Genomic DNA, 13,266 nt, shown 5'->3' on the forward strand with positions numbered 1-13,266 from the left:
AAAGAAAGGCATAAAAACATGTGATGCAGCTTTCTCTTTCCAGTGTAACAGCTTAAACTGACTGGGAGATTGTTTAGAATTTTCTTAAATTCTTGAGAAAGATAACTTCCTTACTCAAAGATTTTCACTTAAAGGGATTGCCTAACTAGATAATTCTCAAAGTGGTTTGGTTAACCAGTATTAGAGAGGGGTCTAAGCACGCTTACAACAGTACATGAAAGGTGCCTCCCTCATGGCTGAGGGCTTTAACCCAGACCTGTACATTTTTGCTAGGGATTTTTTGTCTGAAAAATGATGGAAGTGGATGACCAGGTGCTGCTTACTAATCAGTGGTTTCTTAAATTTGCAATGTTTTATTTTCCCTGTTACCTTCAAACATTTAAATGTAAAAGCAGGCATTTCAAATACCATTCTGCATTTTGGCTTCTGAATAAAAGCTCTTGAAAGGTTTGGCTACCTTCCAGATCCTTCAAGTTGTGTTCTCCCCTCTTCATCAGAAGATAATTGCAAACCAAAGTGACTAGATTCTTTCTCCAGCTCTCAAGAGACTACAGTCCATGTTATCATTCAGCCTGAACTGTTGGCTGATGGGAAAGCTCCTAAAGGGGAGACTTGTGGGAAGAACTGAAGGTGAAGGGGTTAGGGAGGTTTTATACTGATAAAAGAATCACTTCTTAAAAAGATCACTCCAGGCTAGGCGTGGTGGCTCATGCCTGTAATCTCAGCACTTTTGGAGGCAGAGGCAGGCAGGTCACTTGAGGCCAGGAATTTAAGACCAGCCTGGCCAGCATGGCAAAACCCCATCTCTACTAAAACTATAAAAATTAGCCGAATTGTATTCTTTTGGGAAAAAAAAATTAGCCAGGTGTGGTGGCACATGCCTATAATCCTAGCTACTCGGGTGGCTGAGGCACAACGATCGCTTGAATCCAGGAGGCAGAGGTTGCAGTGAGCCAAGATCATGCCATTGCACTTTAACATGGGTGACAGAATGAGACTCTGTCTCAAAAAAAAAAAAAAAAAAAAAAAAATCCATGTTCTGTCATCTTTATTCATTCTGCAAACTTTTCTCGAGTATTTCAGTGGTGGTAGGTAGGAAGAAAAGGAATTGGAAATGTAAAGAGGAGTAAGATAGGGTCTTGGCCCTCTGGGAATTCATAGCCCAGAGAAGAAGATAATTACACTGCAATATTGATTAGTGTTCTGATAGAATTACATATAAAGTACAGTAGGAGCAGGGAAGGCGCCCTTCTACTTGTGTTTGGGAAAAGTGGAAAATGGGGAAGGAGGATGCCCTATGTGAGCTCCACAGAGAAGATAATTAGTTTAATTACTCTAAAATCTATTGTAAATCACTAGGGAGCATTTTAGGAGAATTTTTGGTCCTTTTGCAGAGGAGACTCTTCTTTCTTTTGACAAATCCTGACTTATGTAGTAGTTTTTCTTGTTTGTTTTATTTATAAGACTATGAGTGAAAGGTTTAGAACTCAGAGACATCAGTCAGAAGAATTTTTTTATCACCTATCCTTTTTTCACTGAATATTTCATAAGCAACCAAATATTATACTGATTTATTAGCCCTCTGCTTGTGAGATCCCTTTGCTAGAACTATTTTAGGTCTGGTAGAAGTAGAGAAACCTGTCCTCTCCACCTCTCCCCCCACCATTGGAGGGGCAAATTTAAAAGAAATCTGTCTATATTCAAGCTCTGTGGAAGAGGCCTAGTCATGTCATTGCTTTTCCCTCTGTGAGCTGACTCCTTTTTTTATATCCTAGGCAGTTGACACTGATGATATCCGGTTACGTTTTCTCTCTCATTTGGAGCATTTAAAGAAAGTTTCCCAAGAAAAGCAAAGAGCAGTCGTTCACCCTATAACATCATTTTCAGTCTTTTTCCCCATTTAGCAGTTCCTCTCACTGTATTACCACAACAATCTATATCCCATAAAGAGTAGCTAGAATAACTATAGTGAATAGGCAGCATATTTCAGTGGTTGAGAGAATAAAGTCTAGTCTAGAGTTAACATCTGGGTTCACATCTTGGCACCACTGCTTACTGGCTGGGTGAGCCATTAAAAACTCATTTGTAAAATGGGGATAATACCAAATCTTAGCTTACATGAAAATTATACGGGAACAGTACCTAGCTCTAGCAACTAACATTTATTGAATAGTTGCTGTTATCAACAAGAAAGGATATCTTTTCATACTGAATTTTTTGTAGGTAAAATAGCCTTAAATCTAGTGTTTTTTTTTGTTTTGTTTTGTTTTTTTTTTTTTTTTTTTTTTTGAGGCGGAGTCTCGCTCTGTCGCCCGGGCTGGAGTGCAGTGGCCAGATCTCAGCTCACTGCAAGCTCCGCCTCCCGGGTTTACGCCATTTTCCTGCCTCAGCCTCCCGAGTAGCTGGGACTACAGGCGCCCGCCACCTCGCCCGGCTAGTTTTTTTTGTATTTTTAGTAGAGACGGGGTTTCACCGTGTTAGCCAGGATGGTCTCGATCTCCTGACCTCGTGATCCGCCCGTCTCGGCCTCCCAAAGTGCTGGGATTACAGGCTTGAGCCACCGCGCCCGGCCTATCTAGTGTTTGTTTTTAAATCACAGACAAAAAATACTGGAAATAGCTTTGATAAAATGTTGATAAATGAAGGTGAGTGGTGAGTCCACTTTCTACTTTTGTGTATATTTGACAATTTCCATAATTAAAAAGTTGTTTTTTAAGCACGTCTTTTAGGGCATTCATTTTTTTCAACATTACAAATTACTCTAAAAATTTCACAGACCTCTGGCACTTCCTTCTGCCTTCCAGGAACCCAGTATAATAAGTTTTTCTGTCACTTCCATTGCCCAGTATTCCTACATCCAAAATCATAAGATTTTTATATACCATATTGCAAGGGCGGGAGTGCTGTATTCTTCACCTTTCCTCCATTTGTATGTGAATTATAGTGCAACCAGAAGCACAAAAGGGGAGCATAGTACTTTCTGTCCTCCTTTTTGAGATGTTTATTGTATTTAACCTTAAAAAAGTATAATTCTTCAGGTTCTTATCAGACACAGAGAAATTAGTAAGGAGTAGATTCAAATGTAGTTCTTGCCAGTTCAGTTTGAATCCTCTCCATTGGGTTAGTTATCTCTTTTCACTTTATCAATAATGTATATATTATTGATGTAGAATGTAACAAAGTAAATCATCCTTCAATTCCATTATTCTAATGTAAGTATAATGTCTTTAGTGCCGCATTTTTTTTGTTTTATAATAACACTTAAAAAGAAATACCACTTCCTTTCTAGTATCCTTGCAAGTGGAAAACTTTCTGTGAAACTATATGTACTTAAAGTAGAAAAGGACAATTAAGAGCTTCTCTTTAATCTCCTAACACATAAATCTGTTCTATATATCTTTGCCAAGTGACCATTTAGCCTTTGTTTAGAGTTCTAATAATGCAAAAACACATTACCTCATAAGGCAGGTCATTCATTGCTTAGAAAATTCTAGTTGTTAGAAAGTTATTCCTTACGTTGAGTCAAATGTGGCTTCCCTGTAACTTCTAGTGGTAGTTTCTAGTTGTGCCCTCTAGCATTATGAAAAGTAACTTTGTTCTGTCTTTCATTTTTTATTCTTTTCTTTTTTTTTTTTTGGAGACAGAGTCTTACTCTATTGTCCAGACTGGAGTGCAGTGGTGCAATCTCAGCTCACTGCAGCCTCTGCCTCCCGGGTTCAAGCAATTCTCCTGCCTGAGCCTCCCAAGTAGCGGGGACCACAGGTGCGGGCAGCCATACCTGGTTAATTTTTGTATTTTTAGTAGAGACAGGGTTTCACCATTTTGGCCAGACTGGTCTCGAATTCCTGGTCTCAAGTGATCTGCCCACCTTGGCCTCCCAAAGTGCTGGAATTACAGGCATGAGCCACAGCACCTGGCCCATTTTTTATTTTCAGACATTAGAAATAATGATTCTCTCTCCTACAAAGAAAAAAACTTAAAATCACCTATAAATCCATCCTGCCACCTAGAAATAACAAAATTAACATTTTGATAATTATCTTTCCTGTAAGGTAGACTATATACAGGGAAATTACATATTAATAGTTTATAATCTGCTTTCTTTGTACTTAATGTATTAAGGAACTTTTCATGTTAAATATGTGAAATTAAGATTTTTAATGATTACAAAGTATTTTATTATATAATTTATTTCATCTTGGTAAATTAGATTGTGTCCATTTTCACTAGTAATGCTGCAGTGAACATTCTGGTCAATAAATGTTTATGTACAACTCTTATTTCTATAGGATGAATCCCTAGAAGTGGAATTGCTGGGTAAAGTATATAAACATTTAAAAAACTGTTACATGTTACCAGATGGTCCTGCCCCAAAAAATTGTATTAATTTTTAGTGTCACCAATTTGATAGGTAAATTTTAACATTTTGTTTTAATAATTGGTAAGGTTAAACTTTTTTGTTTATTGGTGATTTATATTTAATCATAACTTTTAAAAAATCATCTAATATATATTCCATATTCCCATTTCCATAGTTGTCCCAAAAATGTATTTTTGTAACTTTGATGAAATAGCATCTAATCAAAGTTCACATGTTTAGTTATTGTCTCCTTACTCTCTTTTAATTTAGGTCACTTGTTTTATAGATTGTCCCACATTCTGAATTTTGTCTGTTTCTTGTGGTATCATTTAATTTGTTCTTCCATTCTCTGTATTTCCTGTAAACTAGAAGCTGGGTCCAGAGGTGGGATTAGATTCAAATTAAGTGTTTTTGGCAGGAATAATTCCTAGGTGCTATCGTGTATTCATCCTACACTATATCCTCCTAATCAAATTAGGAGGCGTATATGACACTTAATGACAGGTTGTTCCACAAATAGTAATACTAAGTTTGTTAAGGTGTAAACTGCCATATCTATCCATTGTAAAGTACATTTACCCATTTGTAATTAGTAAATTATCTGTGGGGTGATGCTTTGGTACCATGTGAATATCCTGTTCCCCAACAACTAACTCTTCACCTGATTGCTTGAGCATTTATTGATGATCCTTGCTTGAATGAGCTATTGCACTGGGAGTTACATAGAAAATGTTCTTTTTTGGCTGGGCGTGGTGGCTCGTGCCTGTAATCCCAGCACTTTGGGAGGCCGAGGCAGGTGGATCATCTGAGGTCAGAAGTTCGAGACCAGCCTGACTGACATGATGAAACCTGTCTCTACTAAAAATATAAAAATTAGGTAGGCGTGGTCGTGGGCGCCTGTAATCCCAGCTGCTCAGTAGGCTGAGGCAGGAGAATCTCTTGAACCCAGGAGGCAGAAGTTGCAGCAAGTGAAGATCACGCCATTGCACTCCAGCCTGGGCAACAAGAGCAAAGTTCCATCTCAATGTTCATTTTCTGAATATATAACTTCTTCTACAGTTATTAACTAGCATTCGTTTATAAAGATTTTCTATTATTTTAGTATTACTATAACCTCATGGATTTTTTTTTTTTTTTTTTTTTTTTTTTGAGACGGAGTCTCGCTCTGTTGCTGGGGCTGGAGTGCAGTGGCCGGATCTCAGCTCACTGCAAGCTCCACCTCCCGGGTTCTCGCCATTCTCCTGCCTCAGCCTCCCGAGTAGCTGGGACTACAGGCGCCCGCCACCTCGCCCGGCTAGATTTTTGTATTTTTTAGTAGAGACGGGGTTTCACCGTGTTAGCTAGGATGGTCTCGATCTCCTGACCTCGTGATCCGCCCGTCTCGGCCTCCCAAAGTGCTGGGATTACAGGCTTGAGCCACCGCGCCCGGCCTTGGATTTTTAAAGAGTCAATGTGTTGTAATCAATTATAGTACTGTTCTTTTTTCTTTTTTCTTTTTTCTTTTTTTTTTTTTTGAGACGGAGTCTCACTCTGTCGCCCGGGCTAGAGTGCAGTGGCCGGATCTCAGCTCACTGCAAGCTCCGCCTACCGGGTTCCCGCCATTCTCCTGCCTCAGCCTCCCCAGTAGCTGGGACTACAGGCGCCCGCCACCTCGCCCGGCTAGTTTTTTGTATTTTTTAGTACAGACGGGGTTTCACCATGTTAGTCAGGATGGTCTCGATCTCCTGACCTCGTGATCCGCCCGTCTCGGCCTCCCAAAGTGCTGGGATTACAGGCTTGAGCCACCGCGCCCGGCCTCTTTTTTCTTTTTGATGCTCAGTTTGTCTCAAATTTGATAAATCGGAGCTCCTTCAAGATGACTCTTGTTCCTATTGACATGATCCCATTAATCTTTTTTTAATTGTAAAAAAAAAGTCTAACATAAAAATTTACCATCTTAACCATTTTTAAGTGCACAATTCAGTAATGTTACATATATTCACATTGTTGTGAAACATATCTCCCGAACCTCTTCATCTTGCAAATCTAAAACTCTATACCTACATAACAGTTTCCCTTCTCTCCCCTCAGTCTCTGGTAACCACCATTCTACTTTCTTTTCTTTTTTTTTTTTAATATGACTACTTTAGATACTTTTTATAAGTGGAATCATACAATATTTATCTTTTTGTGACTGGCTTATTTCATTTAGTATAATGTCTTCAAGGTTCACCCATTGTGGCATGTGACAGGATTTCCTTCCTTTTTAAAAATTTTTATGTTTTTCTATTTTTCTCACCACTCAATTTCCTTCCTTTCTGAGGCTGAATAATATTCCATTGTATATATACACACCATTTTTTTTGATCCATTCATCTGTCAGTGGACATTAGGGTTGCTTCCACTTCTTGGCTATTACGAATAGTGCCACTATGAACATGGGTCTACAGATATCTCTTTAAGACCCTATTTTTAATTCTTTTGGATATATATGCAGAAGTGGCATTGCTGAACCATATGGTAGGTCTGTTTTTAATTTTTTGAGAAACTTTCATACTGTTTTTCACAGCAGTTGCACCATTTTGCAGTCCTACCAACAGTGCACAAGAGTTTTAATTTTTCCCCATCCTTGCTAGCACTTGTTTTTTTTTTTTTTTTTTGAGACGGAGTCTCGCTCTGCCGCCCAGGCTGGAGTGTAGTGGCCGGATCTCAGCTCACTGCAAGCTCCGCCTCCCGGGTTCCCGCCATTCTCCTGCCTCAGCCTCCCGAGTAGCTGGAACTACAGGCGCCCGCCAGGTAGCCCGGCTAGTTTTTTGTATTTTTAGTAGAGACGGGGTTTCACCATGTTAGCCAGGATGGTCTCGATCTCCTGACCTCGTGATCCGCCCGTCTCGGCCTCCCAAAGTGCTGGGATTACAGGCTTGAGCCACCGCGCCCGGCCGCACTTGTTTTTTTTGTGCTTTTTTTTTTTTTTTTTTTTTTTTTTTTTTTAAGTCTGGAGTCTCGCTCTGTCACCCAGGCTGGAGTGCAGTGGTACAGTCTTGGCTCACTGCAACCTCTGCCTCCCACATTCAAGCCATTCTCGTGCCTCAGCCTCCCAAGTAGCTGGGACTACAGGCACACTCCACCACGTCTGGCTAATTTTTGTATTTTAGTAGAGATGAGGTTTTGCCATGTTGGTCAGGCTGGTCTTGAACTCCTGAGCTCAAGTGATCTCCCCATCTTGGCCTCCCAAAGTGCTGGGATTGCAGGTGTGAGCCACTGCACCTGGCTTGTGTTTTTGTTTTTGTTTTGTTTTGTTTTTTTACAGTAGCTATCCTAAAGGGTGTTAAATCAGTATTCATTGTTTTTGTGTCACAACTAAGTATTGTTCACTGAAAAGCCAAGTAGTATATTATGGCTTCATTTTCTTTCTTGAATTGTTTATTTTTGTAGAGTTGTTAATTGCTTCACTTTCTTTCATTGAATTTTTTTTTCAGGAGAGCTTTTTCCTAGAGCCTTCTGTTCTACTGCTCCAATTTGCACTGCTTGTTCTTTAGCCCTGCAACAGAGCTGTCATCCCAGGATTTTCCTCTGCTGCCCTCCTGGGTTGAATCCTGTTTCTTGGATCCTGTATCTTCCTCTTTCTTATTTTTGGTTTTAGTAGAGGACATCCTCTGAGAATATCTAAGAAAGGATGCATAGATTTTTTTTGTCTCTGCATTTCTGAGCATGTCTTTATTCTATCCTTATACTTGATTAATAGTTTGATACAGAATTCTAAATTTAAAATCAATTTTTGCTCAGAAATTTGAAGACATGGCCGGGCGCAGTGACTCACACCTGTAATCCCAGCACTTTGGGAGGCTGAGGCGGGTCATCACAAGGTCAGGAGTTTGAGACCAGCTTGGTCAATATGGTGAAACCCCATCTCTACTAAAAAAAAAACATACAAAAATTAGCTGGGTGTGGTGGCGGGCGCCTGTAGTCCAGCCTGGGTGACAGAGCAAGACTCTGTCTCAAAAAAAAAAGAAATTTGAAGATACTCAGTACTGCTCTTAAGAAGTCTGTTATCAGTTTAACTTTTATTTATTTGTATGTGATCTGTCTTTTTCTCTCTGGAAGTTCTTTTTTTTGTTTGTTTGAGACAGAGTCTCACTCTGTTGTCCAGGCTGGAGTGCAGCAGCATGATCTGAGCTCACTGCAGCCTCCACCTCCCGCATTCAAGCGGTTCTTCTGCCTCAGCCTCCCAAGTAGCTGGGATTATAGGCACCCGCCACCTGCCTGTAGTCCCAGCTACTCGGGAGGCTGAGGCAGGAGAATCACTTGAACCCAGGAGGCGGAGGTGGCGGTGAGCCGAGATCACGCCATTGCACTCCAGCCTGGACAACAAGAGCGAAACTCCGTCTTAAAAAAAAAAAAAAAAAAAAAAAAGATAAGCATATTGGACTAAAAACTTTCTTTTTGCACCTTTGGAATTCCTCCCTTCTGCCTTTCTCTGCCCCCCTCTAATCCCCAGGCAAGATTTACCACTGGTCTAGTGTCTACTGCCATTAGTTTGTATTTTCTAAAGTTTTATGTGATGGAATCGTGCTATGTACTCTTTTGAGTCTGGCTTCTTTGTCTCAACATAATTATTTTGAAATTCATCCATGTTGCATGTTTATTTCTTTCTATTGCTGAGTAATATTCCATTAAATAGATTTAGCCCTAAGTGAATGTTTACCCGTTCACTTAGATGGGCATTTTGCTTATGTTCAATTTTTGGCTATTACAGCTAAAGCTGTTAGGAACATTCATGCACAGATCTTTGTATATTGACTGGGTCATATGGTGGGTGTGTGTTTAACTTTTTAAGAAACTGCCAAACTGTGTTCCAAAGTAGTTGTACCATTTTTTATTTCTATTAGCTGTTGTATGAATTCCGGTTGTTGCCAGCCTTACCAGCAATTGGGTATGGTCACTATTTTTAACTTTTTTGCCAAGTTTTTAATTGTAAAATACACATAATATACACATAACTATCTTTTAAAAACCTTTTTATAGAAACATTTGGGCTGGGTGCAGTGGCTCACGCCTGTAATCCTAACACTTTGGGAGGCTGGGGTGGGCGGATTACCTGAGGACAGGAGTTCGAGACCAGCCTGGCCAATTTGGTGAAACTCCGTCTCTACTAAAAATACAAAAATTAGCCAGGCGTGGTGGCGGATGCCTGCAATCCCAGCTACTCGGGAGGCTGAGGCAGGAGAATCGCTTGAACCCAGGAGGCAGAGGTTGCAGTGAGCCGAGATCATACTATTGCACTTTAGCCTGGGCGACAAGCAAAACTCCGTCTCAAAAAAGAAAAAGTTGTAAGTGTACAGTTCAGTGGTATTAAGTATATTCATATTGTTGTACAGCCATCACCATATCCATTTCAATAATTTTTTGGTCTTGTACATCTGAAGCTTTTTTATTTTTTTAAAGATGGAGGTCTTGCTATATTTCCCAGGTTAGGCTCAAACTCCTAGGCTTCAGCAGTCCTCCTCCTCAGCCTCCCGAGTGTCTGAGACTACAGGCACACATCGCTATACCCACTAAAAATCCAAAGCTCTATACCCATTAAACAATAACTCCCCATTACCATCTCCTTTTAGCCCCTGACAACCACCATTCCACTTTATGTGTTTATGAATTTGACTACTGTAACAGGAACCTCACATAAGTGGAGTCAAACAAAGTGGTATTTGTCTTTTTGTGACTGGCTTATTTCACTTAGCATAATGTCCTCAAGGTTCATGTTTGTTGTAGCATGTGTCAGAATCTCCTTCAAGACTTAGTAATATTATAGGGTATGGATGCCACATTTTGATTATCCATTTATACATCAATGGACACTTGGTTTTCTTCCACCTTTTAGCTATTGTGAATAATGCCGCTATGCATGTGCATCTACAAATATCTTTTTGAGACCCTGCTTGCAATTCTTACGTACTGAGAAGAGGAATTGCTAGATCATATGCTAATTATATATTTTTTTATTTTTATTTTATTTATTTATTTTTTTGACATGGAGTCTAGCTCTGTCACCCGGGCTGGAGTGCAGTGGCACAACCATAGTGCAGTGCAGCCTCAAACTCCTGGCATCAGTCTCTTGAATAAGGTTCAACTACAGGCGCACACCACCATGCCTGGCTAATTTTTTTTTTTTTTTTTTTTTAATTTTTAGAGACAGGGTCTCACTGTGTTGCTCAGGCTGGTTGTAAACTCCTAGTCTCAAACTGTCTTCCCATTCCAGCCTCTTGAGTAGCTGGGATTATAGGTACATATCACTGCACCCAGACTATTTTCTTTTACTTACTTGTTTTTTGAGACAAAGTCTCCGTCTGCCACTGAGGTTGGAGTACAGTGGTGTGATCTCAGTTCACTGCAACTTCTTCCTCCCAGGCTCAAGCAGTCCTCCCACCTCAGCCTCCCAAGTAGCTGGGACTACAGGCTCACCACCACACCTGACTAATTTTTGTTTTGTTTGGTTTGGTTTGATTTTAAGATAGTCTTGCTCTGTTGCTGAGGCTGGAGTGCAGTGGTGCAATCTCAGTTCACTGCAAACTCTGCCTCCCAGGTTCAAGCGATTCTCCTGTCTCAGCCTCCCGAGTAGCTGGGATTACAGGCGTGCATCCACCACACCTGGCTAATTTTTCTATTTTTAGTAGAGATGGGGTTTCACCATGTTGGCCAGGCTGGTCTTGAACTTCTGACCTCAAGTGATCTGCCCACTTTGACCTCCCAAAGCACTGGGATTATAGGCTTGAGCCACCGCACTCAGCCTAATTTTTTGTATTTTTGGTAGAGACCATGTTTTACCATGCCACTGCACCTGGCCACCTATTTTCTGTTTGTTTGTTTGTTTATGTTTTTTTATTTTATTTTATTTTGAGACAGAGTCTTGCTCTGTTGCCCAGGCTGGAATGCAGTGGCGTGATCTTGGCTCGCTATAACCTCCGCCTCCTGGATTCAAGCAATTCTCCCTGCCTCAGCCTCCCAAGTAGCTGGGATTCACCCACCACCATGCCTGGCTAATTTTTGTATTTTTAGTAGAGGCGGGGTTTCGCCATGTTGGCCAGGCTGCTAACTCCTGACCTCAGGTGATCCGTCTTCCTCGGCTTCCCAAAGTGTTGTATTACAGGTGTGAGCCACCACGCCCAGCCTATGTTCTGTTTTTTAATGAGAGTCGTCCTAATTAATGGCTGTGAAGTGGTCAGTTTTTATAATTTTAGACATTCTAATGTATGTGTAGTGATATCTCATTGTAGTTTTCGTTTGCATTTTCCTAATGAGTAATAATGTTGTGCTTATTTGCCATCTGTATATCTTCTTCGGTGAAGTATTTTTTGCTCATTTAAAAAATTGGATTATTTTCTTCTTATTGAGTTTTGAGAGTTCTTTAAATACATATTCCAAATGCAAGTTTCTTTGCCAGATAAGTAATTTGGAAATATTTTCTCCCAGTGTATGCCTTGTCTTTTCATTCCCACAAGTGTCTTCTAAAGAACAGAAATTCTGCCGGGCGCAGTGGCTAATGCCTGCAATCCCAGCACTTTGGTAGGCCGAGGTGGGCGGATCACAAGGTCAGGAGATGGAGACCATCCTGGCTAACACCAGGTGAAACCCATCTCTACTAAAAATACAAAAAAAGCTGGGCGTGGTGGCGGGCACCTGTAGTCCCAGCTACTCAGGAGGCTGAGGCAGAAGGATGGCGTGAAACCCGGAGGCGGAGATTGCAGTGAGCCGAGATCACGCCACTGCACTCCAGCCTGGATGACAGAGTGAGACTCTTTCTCAAAAAAAAAACAAAAATTCTTAGTTTTGATGAAGTAAGTTTGTTTATTTTTATTTATTTTTCTTTGTAGTCACTGGTTATAGCAGATGAGGTAAGTTTTAATTAGGTTTTTAAAAATTTCGTGGGTCCGGAACGGTGGCTTACACCTGTAATCCCAGCACTTTGGGAGGCTGAGGCAGGTGGATCACCTGAGGTCAGGAGTTCGAGACCAGCCTGACCAACATAGAGAAAGCCCATCTCTACTAAAAATACAAAATTAGCTGGGCGTAGTGGTGCAAGCCTGTAATTCCAGCTACTCGGGAGGCTGAGGCAGGAGAATTGCTTGAACCTGGGAAGAGGAGGTTGTGGTGGGCCGAGATAGCGTCATTGCACTCCAGCCTGGGCAACAAGAGCAAAATTCTATCTCAAAAGAAAAAAAAAAAGATACGGATTATGCTTTCATGTGGTATCTAAGAAATCTTTGCCTGAAAGAAAAGGCCCCCAAAATTTTCTCCTATGTTTTTTTTCTAGAGGTTTTATAACTTTAGGGATTACATTTAGATCTATGATCGTGTTAAAATATATTCTGTATGTAGTGCAAGATATGGATTAAAGCATGTAATCCCAGCACTTTGGGAAGCTCAGGTGGGAAGATTGCTTGAGCCCAAGAGTTCGAGACCAGCCTGGGCAATGTGGTGAAACCTTGCCTCTACCAAAAAAATTAAAAAGTTAACCGGGCGTGGTGACACACACCTGTAGTCCTAGCTACTCAGAAGGCTGAGGCAGGAGGATTGCTTGAGCCCAGGAGAGGGAGGTTGCATTGATGCACCACAGCACTCCAGCCTGGGTGACAGAGTATAAGACTGTCTCAAAAAAATACATATATATAGAGAGAGAGAGAGAGGAATGTAAGGCTTATCTTCTTGGCACATGGATATTCAGTTGCTTCTTTACCATTTATTGAAAAGACTGTCCATTCTGCATTGAATTGCCTTTGTACCTTTGTCAAAAATCAGTTGTCTCTAGAAAAATCAGGTTTCAAGGATAAAAAAAAGACTAATGTGTTTCCACTAGTGTTCTTATTTTTCGATTGTGTTGGCTTTTGTAGATTCTTTGCATTTCCATATAAATTTTAGGATCAGTATATCAA

General features: G+C 40.6%; 1 protein-coding gene across 5 annotated transcripts in view; it reads left to right on the forward strand.

Annotated features, from left to right (window-relative positions):
• S100PBP (S100P binding protein) overlaps window positions 1–13,266 on the forward strand; it is a 44,129-nt gene that overhangs the window by 13,637 nt on the left and 17,226 nt on the right. Inside the window, exon 6 of one of the 5 annotated variants that reach the window (XM_030913446.1) lies at window positions 4,290–4,331. The exons of the other annotated variants lie outside the window; for them this stretch is intronic. Within the exon in view, the coding sequence (XP_030769306.1) occupies window positions 4,290–4,294 (5 nt within the window). The 3' untranslated portion in view covers window positions 4,295–4,331. Of the gene's footprint in view, window positions 1–4,289; window positions 4,332–13,266 lie in introns of those variants that run through there. 5 annotated transcript variants of the gene reach the window in all.

This window comes from Rhinopithecus roxellana, chromosome 12 (assembly GCF_007565055.1).
Source record: "Rhinopithecus roxellana isolate Shanxi Qingling chromosome 12, ASM756505v1, whole genome shotgun sequence".
Taxonomy (NCBI): domain Eukaryota; kingdom Metazoa; phylum Chordata; class Mammalia; order Primates; family Cercopithecidae; genus Rhinopithecus; species Rhinopithecus roxellana.